Source organism: Eurypyga helias, unplaced genomic scaffold (genome assembly GCF_000690775.1).
Source record: "Eurypyga helias isolate BGI_N326 unplaced genomic scaffold, ASM69077v1 scaffold9118, whole genome shotgun sequence".
NCBI lineage: Eukaryota > Metazoa > Chordata > Aves > Eurypygiformes > Eurypygidae > Eurypyga > Eurypyga helias.
In genome coordinates this window covers 1-15742 of record NW_010268841.1, presented here as the reverse complement: position 1 = coordinate 15742, position 15742 = coordinate 1, and the positions used below count along the sequence as shown (strand labels likewise).

Below are 15742 nucleotides of genomic sequence, written 5' to 3'. Positions count from 1 at the left end.
TTGTTAAACCGCATCCCGTTGGACGGGATTCCAGAGGGTCTGCCTGTGTTCTGTCTTGTAGTACTGGTGGAGAGGAGGAGGCCAAACAAGTCACTCAGCCCACGTGTCACTAACTTAAACTGTTAGTACATCTGCAGCTGATAAAGCCAAAACCTAAGATGTCAGGTTTTAATAACAGCAGCTTAAAGAAAAATGGAAGAGGGGGTTTGCTGCGGTCAAATGGGTTGTAAGTGGTAATTTGTTTCATGCTTCTTTTCTGTATGAAGTTGTTCCTTTGTCAGTAATTATTAGATGGTAAAATACATACTTAACTAAAAATTTGGTATATTAATCTTAAATAGAAATTTATATTTGTTCAAATATATAAGATATTAGTCTCATTTGGTATCTGTTCTTTTTATGGTAAGACTCATCATCACAGTGCTACCAAGTATGTCCCTCCTCAAGTAAGGAAAGTTCAGGAGACACTAGATGATAAGAAAAGAGAAGAATTGGGAAGACTGAAAAAAATGGTGAATGGTCTCATTAATAGGTAATGTAATAAGAAAAGTCATTAATCTTTCTGGTTCAATGTGACAGTGCTCATCATTCAAAGAAAAGTGGCAAGGATGTGACTTTTCTCTTCACAAACTGATTTTAAGTTGGCAATCATGTCTGCTATCCTTAATAATAATTATCTTTGTTGATATACGTTCTTCAAAGTTGGTCATTATAAAAGTTGAAAAATCTAGAAAATAAATTTAAGATTGGGCTGAATTCCACATAGCAGTTGTCTGCGAGTGCTAGGTGTAATTCATTGTCAGTTGGAGTATGCCTATAAGGAAACCTTATTGTGTGAGTTATAACCCTCCCCCCACCCGAAAAAAGCATGATTTTTTTTTTAATTAAATTTCTCCAACACTGCAGCTGAGGAGAAGGAACACTTCATTGCATAAAGTACTGAAGAACAAAAAAAGTAATTACCACTTCCACACATTTTAATTTTGGAGTGTTTTTTTGAAAACGAAGTCTTTTGGCATTTTCTTTTGTCTGTTATCAGTAAAATGCAGGCTACAGTATGCAGTTTGTTCAGTCGTTGAGAATTTTATATACCTTGTATGTTACTATGAGGTATTTTCATACTTAATTTCTCCAACGACTGTAATGTGCCATAGTTAAAACTGCTAAGAACAAAGTGTTTTCTTAATGAGTCTGTTCAGTGTGATGCTAAGCGAACTGCTGCTAATCTCTTTTTACATGTAAATAATTTTAAAAACAGACAAACAAAAACCCAAACACACACCCTGAATTAAACATACTTTTTTTTTTTTAGTTTCCTGAACACAGCAATAGGTCCTTGCCAGTAGTCTTTTCAATCTTCTTGAGCCAAGCTAGTTTCTCTGAAAAGAACAGGTTGTTTGAATAAACTGAAAATTGTGGAACCAGGTAAAGAGAAGAAAAAGTGGACATTGGATTTTGTCTCTCACTAGGTTGAGTGAACCGAATTTGTCCTCCATTAGTGGACAGATGGAAGAACTCTACATGGCTAACAGCAGAAAGGACATGAATGAAACTCTGACAGATATTCTCATGAACGCTTGTGTTACTGCTGTTGCCATGCCTGCAAGATTGTTGATGGAACATGTCCTTTTGGTCAGCATCCTTCATCATAATGTGGGAATTGAGGTAATTCTTGTGGTCGGGACTAATTTTGTTTAACAGTTTGCATGGATATTTTGTTTGAATTGCCTTTTAATTTTTGGTTGGGTATCACTAAAAAGCATCTCTGGTTGAATTGTATCAGTACTTGTAGCTTATTTGCTAGGTGTCCACAGTGAAAGGGACCAAGTCTGTTGCTTTAGCTGATCAATTTATTTCCTCCATGAGTTACCACTGGCCAGTTATGAAAATGTTTTTTTTTTATCAAGATCTTTCTGCATTCATAAAACTGATTTTTTTTTTTTTTTAAGCTTGAAGTTTTTTCCTCTTTAATTGCACTAATCCATATCTGTTCTCTTGGGTCTATGAGAGTATTGGTTTTGAACCATGTGTATCCAGGTAAGGAAAGTGCTACAGTTACAGAAATCCTTCTGCGTCAGTGGGAAAAGGCCTTTTTTAAGCCCATCAGTGGAATTCACTAGGTATATCAATTACTCCAGAAGAGCAAAAACTCCAAAAAGCACAGCGATTCTTTTTGTGGTTTTTCTTTCGTGTTTTTAAGCATGATGAATGGTTGAGATAGAATACTCTTGCTTACTGTTAAGAAGATGCTGAAACTACTGGTGTCAATGGGAAGATTTTGGCCGATTTCAGTGAATTCTCTCTCAAGAAGCTGAGGTGTTTCAGCACCATGTTCCCATCAAGTGACATTCTTATTCTACATCTCGACACAAAAGATGGACTGATGCAAGTTCTTCAGGTTGTCATATGGAGAGCTGAATGCTATCTCTGAAACCATAGTAAATGTCAGATGGATGCAATTACAGCAGCGTTTTCCATGCAGCCTTGCCATTAAACTTTCTTTCTTCCTCTTTGCTGCTTGAAAGGCAGTTCTGACTGCAGATACAATGCAATATTATAGTGCTGCTTTAAGAAGAGAAACAATCATTTAGAAGTTGAAGCTTTGCAAACACCTAGTAAGATATAGATGTACTAATAGCTATTAGAATTAGATAGATGATACCTAGTCTGTGTCTCCTGTACTACTGACGCTGTTCCACAGCATCTTTGAATCTAAGACTGTAGCATTTAAATCTGCTATAAAGTCCCATTATTTTTTCTGTAAAACAAACCAAAAAAAAAAAGCATTACATGGAAGTGGGATAGTGCAGCTGCGTTTAAGATGAGTTTGAGCAAAGCAGAAGTTGGGATTCCAGCAGATGTGTGGAATTCCAGCAACGTTTGTGCATTATGATCCCTGGATGGTTAAAACCAAAGCAGATCTGGGCTTGTAATGCAAGTCAGTGCTGCTACTGGGACTTCTGGTTTTCGTAAGAAGACTCAGCAAATTTTAGCACCATAGAATGGGGGGAGGGATGCCTTGATTAGCAGTAACGTGTTCGTTACTTACCTATATTTTGGTATGCTTTCTAATTCCAGTCTTCAGCATCTGTACTCTCTTTACAAATATAGAGATTCCAAAATTTCTTTTCCCAGCTGTACCACTGACAAATGGCTAAGGCTTACCCCCACTTCAAAATCAGCCTAAGCTCATGTTCAGCAACTGTGAAAATTTGGTACATTGGGGGTTGTTTTACAATATTATTTTTTTACCCTCCTGTTAAGGAATTTGTTCTGGAATGCTGAACTCTGTGGTTTTCGACAGGCAGCTTTAACTGGATGAATGACTAGCAGGAACAGCATGCTAGCCTGATAGCTGGGAAGATACTAATAGGTGTCCATGAAAATTATGTAAAAAAAACCCAAACAAAAAAAAAAAATCTGATGTATGTGTACTGTAAGTTCACAACATTTGCTTTCCTTGCACAGACTTTAAAAGGCAGCTGGATGGCATATATGCGGTGTAAACCACACACTTCAAGAAAATGTCACACCACTTAGATATTTTTATACGTAAACGTAGAACATGATACTGGTGGAGAGGAGCAACAATATTTCTTGCAAATTAATAGTGGCGGTGCCCTAGAAATGAATGTTACAGATGTCTGTAAAATCTACCTACGGTTAACTGCTGGTTTGGTTTCTTTTTTTTTCCCCCTTAATGTAACTATTGCCAGGTCGGTGCTCACTTTCTGGAAGCCGTGGTGAAGAAATTTGATGAACTCTGTAAAAGTGATGCTGAAGGGAAAGAATGTGAAAATCTGCTTGCCTTGATTGCTCATCTGTATAACTTCCATGTGGTTCATTCCCTGCTGATCTTTGATATTCTGAAAAAGCTTGTTAGTGCTTTCACTGAAAAAGAGATTGAGTTAATTTTGTTTCTCCTGAAAAACGTGGGCTTTTCCTTAAGAAAAGATGATGCGTTGGCTTTGAAGGAACTGATTGCTGAAGCCCAGAGGAAAGCAAACACAGCAGAGAAGAAGTTCCAGGATCAAACTAGGGTATGTGTGTGGGTTTTAAAGATAACCTGTTCTGAGTGGACCTCAATAAGCACTTGGATACATGCGTTCATTTACCAAAATGTTTTCTGCTACACTGTATTTAGATTTCAAGTTACCATTAGTGTTCAGTTATTGCATTCAGTTATTTGCTTTCTTCTTGTCTTTCTCCATTAGTTCTTAGGACACAGACACCAAAATGCTTGTAATGGGTGAGACTAGGGCTGTCCTCTTAAGCTTTTGTTTCGCGATGCTTTGCACGCTTCCAAAAACGGTCACTGAGTCATGGTGTTCAGCAGATGAAGTTGTGGACTGAAGCTTGGACGTGAATATAATAGGAGTTAAAGTAAATGTCCTTCTCTGTATTTGTATTCATGACATCTACATTTTCATTTATCTTGCTAGCTGAGCTGCTTATTCTCACAGAACAGTAATTTCGAAGTACACTCTCTGTAAAATAAATTTCCAGGACATAATCCACAGAAATACTTGTTTTCTCCATAGGTTCGTTTTATGCTAGAGACTATGTTGGCACTAAGGAATAATGACATGCGTAAGATTCCTGGTTATGATCCTGAACCAGTTGAGAAACTCCGCAAAGTGCAAAGAACACTGGTGAGAACTTTCTTTCTTGACATGTGTTGTGTAGCAATTCTCAAGCTTTTATTTGTGTTGTATGTCAGCTTCACAGGCTGTAGTATTTTTTTAAAATTCACTTAACAGTCTGAAACTCTTGTGGACAAAAATCCCTTTTGAGTTCATTAAGTATTGTCTCCTGTGTCCAAGTTAAGTCAGCAGTCAGCTTCTGCAGAACAGTTTGAGAAGGGACTTAATACTTAGCCAAGGACTTTGAGGTAAAGTCCTTTACTTGAAAAAGAGATTGTGGGATGTTTAACGATTGTGCAGAAGAAATGAGTCATTATGACAAGATCTTATTTCCATAGATTTTGGATGCAGGCACACGCTCTTAACTTTACCAGAATTGTTTTGGAAGTCTAACACTTCTGAAAACCTGGATTTTTTTTATTTCTTGGTTGTTTTTTTCTGGCAGGGAGAGGGCGGTTTGTCTAGAACAACCCAGTATAAAATGCGTGAAAGTACCTGTCTCTTTAGATTGGGAACGGATTCATTTTCACATGGACTATAAAACCAGATTAAAGTTCTGTATCTCCAACTTGAAAATTACACTACTTGTCTACAACACCTAGAGCATTTTTTTTTCAAATCTTGTAAGTGCAGGATGTACACATCAGTGATAATAGGCCAAGCAAAAATAAGCTGAGTAACCTAGTTATGTAGAATTTCCTCTCTTAAATTTTCACAGTCCTCTTAGCACGTTTCTAGGCTTTTCTGTTGAAAATTCTGATTTTGTTTAAGGAATTTGAAGTTTTTGTTGTTCGAATTGTACAGAACTCAAGGCAACTTGTCAGGTAATTTTATTTGATCGCAAGTATTCAAAAGGAAAATCATGACCTGATTCTAAAAGTCTGAATTCTAATCAGACTGGTCAGGGGGACACATCTGAAGACATTTATGGAGATTAAGTTATTTGTTTAAATGTAATTTTGAGTAATATTTTTTTTTTCTTCTTAAGAAAGCTTCAAATAAAAGCTTTTGGGTTTTTTGTATTTTATTATTCAAGGTTCACAGCAGTGGTTCTGGAAAAGAAACTCAGCTCCGTGTCTCCCTGGAATCTCTCCTCAGTGCTGATCAGGTTGGTCGCTGGTGGATCGTGGGGTCATCCTGGAGTGGAGCACCAATGATCAGTGGTACAAACAGCAAGACTCCGCAAAAACTGCAAATAGGAAAGGTAATTCCAGTCTACTGGGTGCAAGTCTGAGTGTTTGTGATCTTCTGAATATACTTCACACCGGTAAATAAGTTCATTCAGAACCCATCAAAAAACCCTTCACGGACTCTTGGGCGACGAAGCTTTTGGACTGTAAATTCTGCTCTTACATTTTTTGAAACGTTGCATTCAGTGCTTCTTAAGAGCTGTTACTACAGATGTTATGGTATAGCTTGTTTGTCCCATGGAATTGCAAAAATAACTTATGTAAGTGGAAGAAGTGACTTGATTTAAAAGCGGATTTGCTAGTATGAATTCATTAATGGTCTTTCTTGAGGCTGCACACAAACAGCTTTCTTTAAAACAAGCATAAATAAAACAGCATTTAATGGTTTTTTTCAGGTGAGTTCGAAGATAATGGAGCTTGCTCGTAAGCAGAGAATGAACACCGATATCAGGAGAAGTATTTTTTGTGTCTTGATGACAAGTGAAGACTACCTGGATGCCTTTGAAAAGCTTCTCAAGTAAGTACAGACTAGCACAGAAGACAACCCAGAACTGGGTTGGAAAAATAACATTGCTGCTCTGGCCTCAAGAGCATTTAGTTGATAATGAAGATGGGCATAGCCAGGCTTCCATATAGAGTGAAAGGGTAGGAGAGGGTCCAAAACCCTGGTGTAAGGACTAGTAGGGGGCAGGCAGAACTGACTGGTGTTCAGAGGAAAGGAGTAGCCCCTGTTATTGTCACTCATGCATAACTGTGATTTACAGCATCTTTTGACTTAAGGAGCCTGTATCTTTTTGCGTTGAAGTTGTGTCCCCTGGTGTAGTGGACTGAAGTCTGCAGGCTTGCTTCCTTACAGAGACAGACATCAGAACATCTCTTGGTTCTGTTGTTGGATTTCCGTACTATGGCTACTCCCTTCTTGCCATCTTGTAGCTCTCTGTCCATACTTGCGTGACCTGGTAGTGTTCTAGCACCTCCACTTCCCTCTTGCGGAATGTATTAGCTTTGGATTTGCTCCAGGGTCACATTGCATGTTAAGACCAGTTTCCTTACCACTTGGCAAACAGCTCTTCAGAAAAAAAAATGTGATCAGGGAAAAGCTCAAACTAAGCTATTCTTTGTGTTTGTCAGAATATTAATGGTAAGCCTGTAGTAACTGGGAGGGTAGAGATTGGGTCTGAACTTTTCTATTGCAGCCTTGTAATTCAAGAGAATTGTCTTAGCAGGATGGCATGCAATTATTTAATTTGCTAACCAAACCAAAACAGACTTCGTAATAAAGTCAACTAATATTTGATTAAATGCCACTTCTGCAGAACACAGCTTGGATTTAAGACTGTGATGGAGTCATTCCAATATCTTAATATGGCCTGTTCAATTAAAAGAAATTAGCTGCTGCTGCTGCAGTTCTTGCCAAGCCCTGGTAGCTCAATTTGCAGATTGATCCTTGACTCTCATCTGCGCTATTTAAACTAGTATACAAATCTGTATACGTATAGGCTGGGCAGAAAAACTGTCTGCAGACTGCTTGGGGTGTGTTGATCCTGATCTTTATACAGCAAACTCAGAGAGAGGAATTTGCAAATCTGCCCATATCTGGCAGAGTATAGTGCAAAGTACGTGGAATTGTCAGTGAAGGAATTAACTTCAGTGTGAACACGTGTTCCAGAGAGGATGGGAATTTATATTCTGATGTTTGATGTCAGGCTCCTGAGGAAGAGCATGAGAAGTATGTAAAGAAATATTTTAACTGCAGTTGCTGATTTATCTGCTGCAGAGTTTCTGGCAGAGTTCAGGTGTGGTTAAATGGTAATTTAAAGCATTTTAAATCCAGACTGCTGTAGTTTTGCTTATCCTTCTCCTCCTTAGAGCAAAAGAAAGTAACTCATTTGAAGCCAGAACAGCTCCCTGAAGTGGCTGACCTTGAGGCTGTAGAAGTGTCAGTGTAAAGGGCAGGTTGGGAACATCACTGGTGACAAAGAGGAGAGAGTGAGACTTGATCCAGTTCATCAGCTGAAAGGCCACACTGCCTTCACAAACCTCAGATTCCACTTAAGAATACTTCTTTGGTTTGATTGAGAGGTGATTTTTAAAACTATTTCATAGAGAGGAAGAATCTGAGAAACTTTGCGTTTCACAAAAAATTGAAACTTGTCAGAGTCTTAGATATTCTGCTCTAGGGTGACTTGTAATTCAGGATAGTGAGTGTGTGATTGTATCTACTAAAATAATTCAAAATTAGTTTTAAAAGCTGGGTTTGAGTGTTGCTATTTTTCATCTAAAGGCAGTGACAGTTGGGCTTCAGCTGATGATAACTAACCTACTTGTCACCCGCAGAAGTCTGCCTCTAAATAACGTACTTCAGAGGCAGTTTTTCCATATACAGTGGGAAATTCCTAGAGTGATCAAGGCATACAAGTCCATGGGAATACTGTAACTCATGAATGATTTAGTAAGTGAGGTGGTTGCATATCCTTATAGAAGATTATCCAGCATATGAAGTCTGTGCAGGTTTATGGTGAAACTCAGCAGTGAAAGACAATCCCGAGTTGAATTTTAGATTTTTAGGAATGTTAGGTCTGAAACGATAAGATACTGCTAGCTCTATGAAGGAGTGAAGGTACGAACAAAGTTGAACATCAGAGTGCTGATTTACTTGGTTACACCTGTCTGGCAACATGAATATTTCCTAAATAAGCAAGTCGGGATAGAAGCAGTGATGAAGAAGGAGAAGGAGGGCACGCCAAATGAGTGATTGCAGTGGCTGAGAAGCTATGTATTGAAAAACAAAGACTAACTGTTGTTGCTCTGTAATAAAATTGGGTGGAACTTGGCTGATTGGAGAGCAAGTGAGTTATCTCACAGGCACGGCACTTATAGTGCTGGTCTCTTTTGGAGAAGCAGGCTTCCAAGTTTTCACTGCTCATTAGCAATCACCATAGAAATCATTCCAGACTTTCCTATTGTAAAACCTTACATTCTGGGGGGTTTTGGCTGAAAGACAGTATTTTCTCTGTTAATCTGGCGTGTGTCTGTGATCACATGCAGTGGCAGATGCCTGGAGGTGTATACAAATGAGGGATATTAGAATCAAGCAATGACAAACCACTGTACAGGCAGTAGAGCAAGTTCCAGTGGGGTCAAACTTAGTTAGAAAATACACTTGGGTTATACTAATGCCACATGAAACCTGATCTTGAAGCAATGAAAACATTTTGTTTGACATTTTTTCAGATTATAATACAAAGCATTTTTCATTTTAATTGCTTTTAATGCTGCCAGGCATTTGGCAGCCCTGGAAGCTAAATCATATTATTCACAGGACAGGTGCACTGCGAGTTAGTTACCATTCCCTGCCAAAATGCCTCAGCCCTCTCTTAGACTGGTCAGCTGTTCAAGGGGGAAGGCTCCTCATCCTTGGCCTTTATGCGGGGCAGCCAACACAGTGTTCAAGGCCAGGATGAGGTTTGGAGCAGCCTGGTCTAGTGGAAGGTGTCCCTGCCCATGGCAGGGGGGTTGGAACGAGATGGTCTTGAAGGTCCCTTCCAACCCAAACCATTCTGTGATTCTGTGATAAGTTCTCGTTGATGCTGACTGTCTTCAGGCTTTTATTTTTTGAAGGTGCTTTGAAATCACTGACAGCATCCTCTTAGGCTACTGTCAAACAATAATGAATTTCAAGTATTATGTAGCACAGAGTTGACCTAGAGATGAAAATATTCATATGGCCAATTAAGTAGGAAAAACATCTTTAAATATTTTCTTATCCCTAGCAAGTACCACAGAAGTGAAGGGCCCTGGACATGTTTCTCTAAATAGGCTTATACTGATCCAAAGGCTCTTTTTCCTCCCATGACCATAGGTACAAGTGAGAGAGAACCACAACAGGGTCTTACAGTGCTTGTTTCACTGTTTAACCTTAGTACTGGTACGCCGTGCAGCAGCGTTTGTGGCAATACTGTTGCTACGTTCAGAGGCTTGAGACTCTCTGGTGACAGTGCCCTCTCCGCTGTGTGTCTTCATGGAGAGCTACAAACATGGGGTGGGGTGCTGCTCTTTCCCCAGGGGGGAATTGTACTTGTACCATTCCACTTCCATCTGTTGAGGCCTTGCTTTTGCAGCCACTCCTTTAACACTGACAATACTGCAGCATTTCCACACTGCCATACAGGGATACCATTTTACCTCATGCTCTTAAGGGTTTGAGTCCATTCGGTGTCTTAAAGACTTTGTAAGGAATTTCTAAAAAGTAAAATTTAATGTGGTGTTTGGGTTTTTTTTTTTTAAGTATTAGTCTCGGATGTTGACTGTAGCTCATACTTTGTTGCAGTAATTCTTTCCTTACTGAATGCTTCTTATTCTCTTGTTAATTTTTAGGCTTGGACTGAAGGATCAGCAGGAGAGAGAAATTGTTCATGTTACCCTCTACTGCTGCTTACAGGAGAAGACATATAACCCCTTCTATGCGTTTTTGGCTGACAAATTCTGTGAATATGAAAGACGATTTCAGGTGAAGAGAAACCTGTTTCAGCTTTGGTTTAGTGTTGTTGTTGTGGTTACCAAGACAGTTATTAAACAAGCAAGAATGGATGCATGCCTGCTAATATCTTGATCCTGAGGAAGTATTCCGAGGGTGTAGGGGTGCATTCAGTAAGGCATACTCATGGTCAGATTGGAATAGGAAATGCAGAAAGTTTGCTTTCCTTTGACACATGTGAAAAGAATTGAACACTCTGATCAAGTATGTCTGTTAATTAGCAGAGGGCCTATAGAGAATAGAGAATCAAAATGTTTTGTTACGTTGTTACCCATTTAAACAGTCGCTTGATGGTTTTTTTTTTCCCTTTGACACCTAGGTGACGTTTCAGTTTAGTATTTGGGACAAAATCAGAGACTTGGACAACCTGTCGGCCGCTGCCATCTCCAACTTGGTTTCACTGCTGTCTCACTTAATAAGGACAAAATCATTGCCGCTTTCGGTTCTCAAGGTCGGGGTGTTTTCTTCTCAAAACACTTCTGTGTTTTCCTTGCATTTGCTGGTTCTAGGGACATTGTATTTCCTCTGTTACCTAGTCGATACTTTAGATGTCCGTGGTCATAAGCTAAGACAAAACTTGTTCTGAAATTATTAGATCAATCCTGTTGATTACAGTAATGCTGTCATTTGGGGCAAAGGGAACCTGTGGTGACCCAGGCATACAGTTCTATACCTACAGCAGTTTTAACATTTATTTTCTTAAGAGTATCCAGAGTTGGAACTGAGCCCCCTTCACTAACAGGCTTTGTCAGTGGATTTTGTGCTATGCTTTTTAGCTGATGTTGATTTTTATTAGACCAGGAAGAAATCTACTGGGCACTTGGATTTCAGAACAGGGAGTCCATAGAACCTTATTAGAAAAATAATTCAACTGTGTTAAACAGGCAATTCTATACATTGCTCTAGTACTTCTGAAGTATTTATTTGATTGAGGAATTATATCTGGTATTCTCGTACTAGTAGACAGGTTGTTCCTTAGAAAGTTCCTTAGAAGTTGTTCCTTAGAAAGTTCCAACACCCCCATGGCAGGTTGGAACTAGATGGTCTTTAAGGTCCCTTCCAACCCAAACCATTCTATGATTCTGTAAGTTCTCTGTTTGCCTTATTGCATGGCTTTTGGAGGCAGCATTCTCAGCTGACTCTTACGTGCCAGACCTAAGACTCTGTATATATAGGAGGCCAGTTAGTGTGCTATAAGCTGGTCATTTAGAAGTGAATTCAGCTATTTTGTAATACTGGAAATAATCTAATTTTTTCCCTACTAGGTAATTGAATTCAGCGAGCTAGATAAACCCAAAGTCCGTTTCTTGCGACAAGTCTTAAGCATGCTGTTAATGAAAACAGATGCTGAAGAACTTAGTGACATTTTTGTGAGGTAAGTGATCAGAGACATCTCCAGGGAACCCTTGGTGAGTAGTAATTAAGAAGATAAGGAGTTTGCTTATTTTGGTTGGAATTGTACAGTGCCTTTTCCAAAGATGAGCCATCCATCCATTGAAAAGTAATCTGTCTTGGGTGAGTGGGGGGGAAGCGCATCACCTGTGTGTTAGAACAGGCTCTGCTGTAGATACAGCTGTGGGAAGTGTTATACACAGTCAGGCTTTCGGATAGTTGCTGTATCTTTTTGGTCAATAGGATTTTCATGAGCAGAGCTCTGTAATTACCTGCTTTCCTTAGTGCTTTACCACCTGCGTGCGGTGGGATTCACTCTACCAGCAGTCTTTGCTAGAAGGTATCTTTAGTGTAAGGAAGAAAAATAGACAAATGAGGGAAAGGTTTGGGGATTTTTTTTTAATCAACATTTTCTGGAAAAATCTTATTTTTGTACATGGGGAGGGTTGCCTGGAGAGACTGGGAAGTCTCTATCTTTGGGGAGATGCTTAGGACTTGAGTGAGTAAGACTCTGAGCAACCTGACCACACCTGGATGTTAGTCTGGCTTTAAAGAGGAGGTCGGACAAGGTGCCCTGCCGACATCCTTTCTGACTTAAATGATTCCATTATTTTGTTGTATTAAACTTGCAGTGTCACATAAAGTTAGAAAAAAGTAGGTGGTGGCATTTCAGCCATTAATACTGTAATGCAAGGAAGCTCAAACATGTTTACCTTGGTTTTTACTAGTAACGTAATTGTTTACATAAAGCAGGTCTAAGGCTCCAATATTCCATTTTATTGTTGAGTATGTTAAGTGTGTTTGGGCTGTTTGCCAAACCAGTGTAGGCTTCCTGGTAATTTGAAAGCTTCTCCAGAAAAGCTCCTTTTATAGGTTGGATTTTTTCCTACATCTCTATTTGAAGAAGATAAAATTAAGAATCTTCTGAAACAGTAGAATAAATGCTGGTTTTGATCTGTATCTTTACAGGGTATCTGACAACCCCAAACTGGGAATGCTGCGGGAAGGCTTGAAACTCTTCCTTACTCACTTCTTACTGAAAAATGTACAAGCCCAAAAAAGTGCCGAAGAAGCTAGCTTATTAAAAGAAAGGGTTGAACTAGCAACCAAGGCTCTGCAAGCAAAAGAGTCCAAATTGAAGCTATAGCTGTTTCCCTAATAAAGTGTAGAGGAAAAACTGAGCCTGCCAGAAGATGCAGAGCCTTGCTAGTCCTTCAGGCCCAGACAACTGAGAATGAGGGGAGCGGTGTTGCTCTAAAGGATCCAGTTTTTTGATGTAAACAGTTACTCTACACACTACTTCAAGGTTTAACTGAATGTGATAACAGGCCTTTTTGAAGAAAGGGAAAATGTATTTTTTGTCCTGTCCCTTTTTACTACGAGTGCTTTACGCTGATGGTTAGTGGCTGGAGAAGAGGGTGACTCTCTTCTGTGGTACTCCCAGTCAGCAGTAGCGTTCTGCGTTGCACGTTCTAACCTTTCATTTGAAACAATATCGTGATACTGACCACCGTTCGTTAAAAAAGCAGCCTTACCCGAAGGCTTTTAGGAACTGATCCTTGCGCCTGCCTGAGGAGGCTGGCCACTAGATGGCACAGGGACTGGTGGGTCCGCTGTGGAAGACAGCCACTTTTTTTCTTAAAGTGTTGAAGTTACCTGCTAATTCTGTGAATTGTTTACGTGACTGTGGGTCTGGAAAAGATCTTCAGGTAGATTCAAAGCTGTGATAAACGGCTTGAAGATCTGACTTTGCCCAATTATATTGGGTTTAGATATCACAGCATAGTTTTATTGCTCTTTTAGCCTGGTTTTGACAGCTTTAAAATTGTCTAATCACTTGTGTTAATCAGATTTTTCTGGGCATGGAGAATAATGAGTCTTATAATAAGAGAATACCTTCCTCAAGAATTTGCTTGCGTTTCCTGTTCAGGTGTTTTAAAAAAGAACCAGGTATACTTCTTTCTGTAACACTCAGTGTTAATGGTTTGTTTCTTTTGTCACCTTACCACTATACATTAAACTGCAGTTTTTCTAAAGGTTTTGCTGTTTGTATTGGCTTTACTCTAGCTGGCTTCCCAGGAAAGGAATGACCTTAAATTGGGGGAAAGCACTTTCCCATCCACAGTGTGTGCTGCATCTGCATAATCTACCTGTGCTAGAGCATTTCTGTAACGGAGCTTGCACGCTGGTGTTCAATACTCCTCTCACTTCTGGTGCCTCCTAATACCAGTTGGTGTTGATACCAGTTGATCTGTTTGGATCTGTCTCTGTTGGGAAAATTCACTCCCAGTAGGTATCCTCCCGAGAATGTTCCATTCTGCAGCGAGTGAGGGGGACAACAATTCTTTTTAATTTTTTAATTGAAGAGTTGAATGTAAAATATTCCGCTTGCCCAGTTGTATGAGTAATGTTTTCAGGCAGAGGAGTGCTGCACCCAGGGAGCTGTTTCCCTCACCTTTTCTCTGCTGGAGAGGGCAGTCTGCAGGGAACACGATGTCCTGGGCGCCCCTTTCAAAATCCCAAGTTACACTAGCACGGTAACGGCTCACACACAAGAGATCACCATCAAAACAACAAGGCAAGATGCTTTCATGCCATTGGCAGCTTCTAAGCGTACAGCGCTGGCCGTTTCCCCTCAGCTGCGTCTTGCAGAGGAAGAGGAAGACCAATTTAGTTAAAACAATTCATACCAATTAAGAGAAGTGAGGGCGACAGGAGAATTGGCGCTTTTTTGATGGGTACAAAAGTGACAAGTTCAGGGAACGCATGTAAACAGCTCCCCTGCAGACAACCAAGCTGAACCTCATATTTTAGTTTGGGGGGGCTGGACTCGGGAGGAGATCCGTGCAAGCCCCTTGAAGCTGGCTGCTGTGGAATGCACGGGACCTCGGTGAGTAAAAACTGCTCCCCCTGGGCTGCAGCAGCCACCTAATTAATGACCTTTACTTGCAGGAGTTTGAGTAGACCCGGCACTGGGACGTGTTTGTGGTTTATTAATGTGTAAATGGAAACACATTGCTCTGGCTGGGAGGTGGAGGCAACTTTGCTCCTCGAGATAAAGCTTGAAACCTCTTCCTTAAATTAAGTGTGACGGGCTGACGGTTCCTTGCTTGAACGCTTCGCTGGGCGATCGGGATCGAGCACCCTTTCCAGCCCTTGGCAAGATTGCCAAGTGTTTTATGGGTCGGAGTCTGCTTGCTTGCAGCTGCCTGGGGCGCTGTGATGCAGGTGTTGCCATGCAATTAGAGGAGATGGTTTTCACCTTACGGGCTAAAATTACAATTGATGCTTTTTTTTAAACAGAGACTTGCGTTAGTTATTATTTATCCCAAAGAGCTCGTATGTTTTCTTCAAACTTGGTTCTTGGAGCTGTTGCTTTGTTTCTGAAGAAAAAAACCTGCCTGCAGCTTTTACATTTGTCACATTTAGGTACGAACATAAATATTTTTGAAAAACTAAATTTTCAAGGGAAGCAGCCAAAATACACTGCCAGATCACAGTGCCTCAGTCATGGTACAAGGACAGTTGCTGCAGGTAATGCTGCGTAAGTCCCATCCTCTCGCTGTGATTCGGCGAGGGAATGACTGTCTAACGAAAATCTTACAATTCGAAGATAAACATGAATTCCTGAGTCTTGGAATTTGCCATGTTTGACAACTTTTTCCGTGGTCCTGCTGGCTGAGCTGCCACAGCTTGACGGAGGTGGAAGGCCTGTCCGTGTGCCATTGGTGTACAGCTGCCTCTGCAAGCTCTCACTTCTGTGGTCCGGTCGCACCCCAAGGGTAAGGCACATGGGAAAAGGACAGATGAGATGATTTTATCTTTATTTTTCTATGTATTTATATTAAAATGTATTTTATACATATTTTATAGATATTGTGTATCTACATAGAGATAGTGTATATCTATAGTGTGTATATATATATGTAATATAGGTATTGCATATCTATAAATGTATGTATCATAGAATCATAGAATGG

General features: G+C 40.0%; 1 protein-coding gene across 1 annotated transcript; it reads left to right on the top strand.

Annotated features, from left to right (window-relative positions):
- Nucleotides 1-407: 407 nt before the first annotated feature.
- Nucleotides 408-12909, top strand: NOM1 (nucleolar protein with MIF4G domain 1; the record flags this gene model as incomplete). Its single annotated transcript, XM_010157878.1, has 10 exons — nucleotides 408-532; nucleotides 1470-1665; nucleotides 3717-4040; nucleotides 4542-4652; nucleotides 5680-5847; nucleotides 6229-6350; nucleotides 10211-10343; nucleotides 10690-10821; nucleotides 11636-11745; nucleotides 12732-12909. Coding segments are annotated over 10 exons (1599 nt in total), but the record flags the coding sequence as incomplete, so codon positions are not given.
- Nucleotides 12910-15742: the final 2833 nt, after the last annotated feature.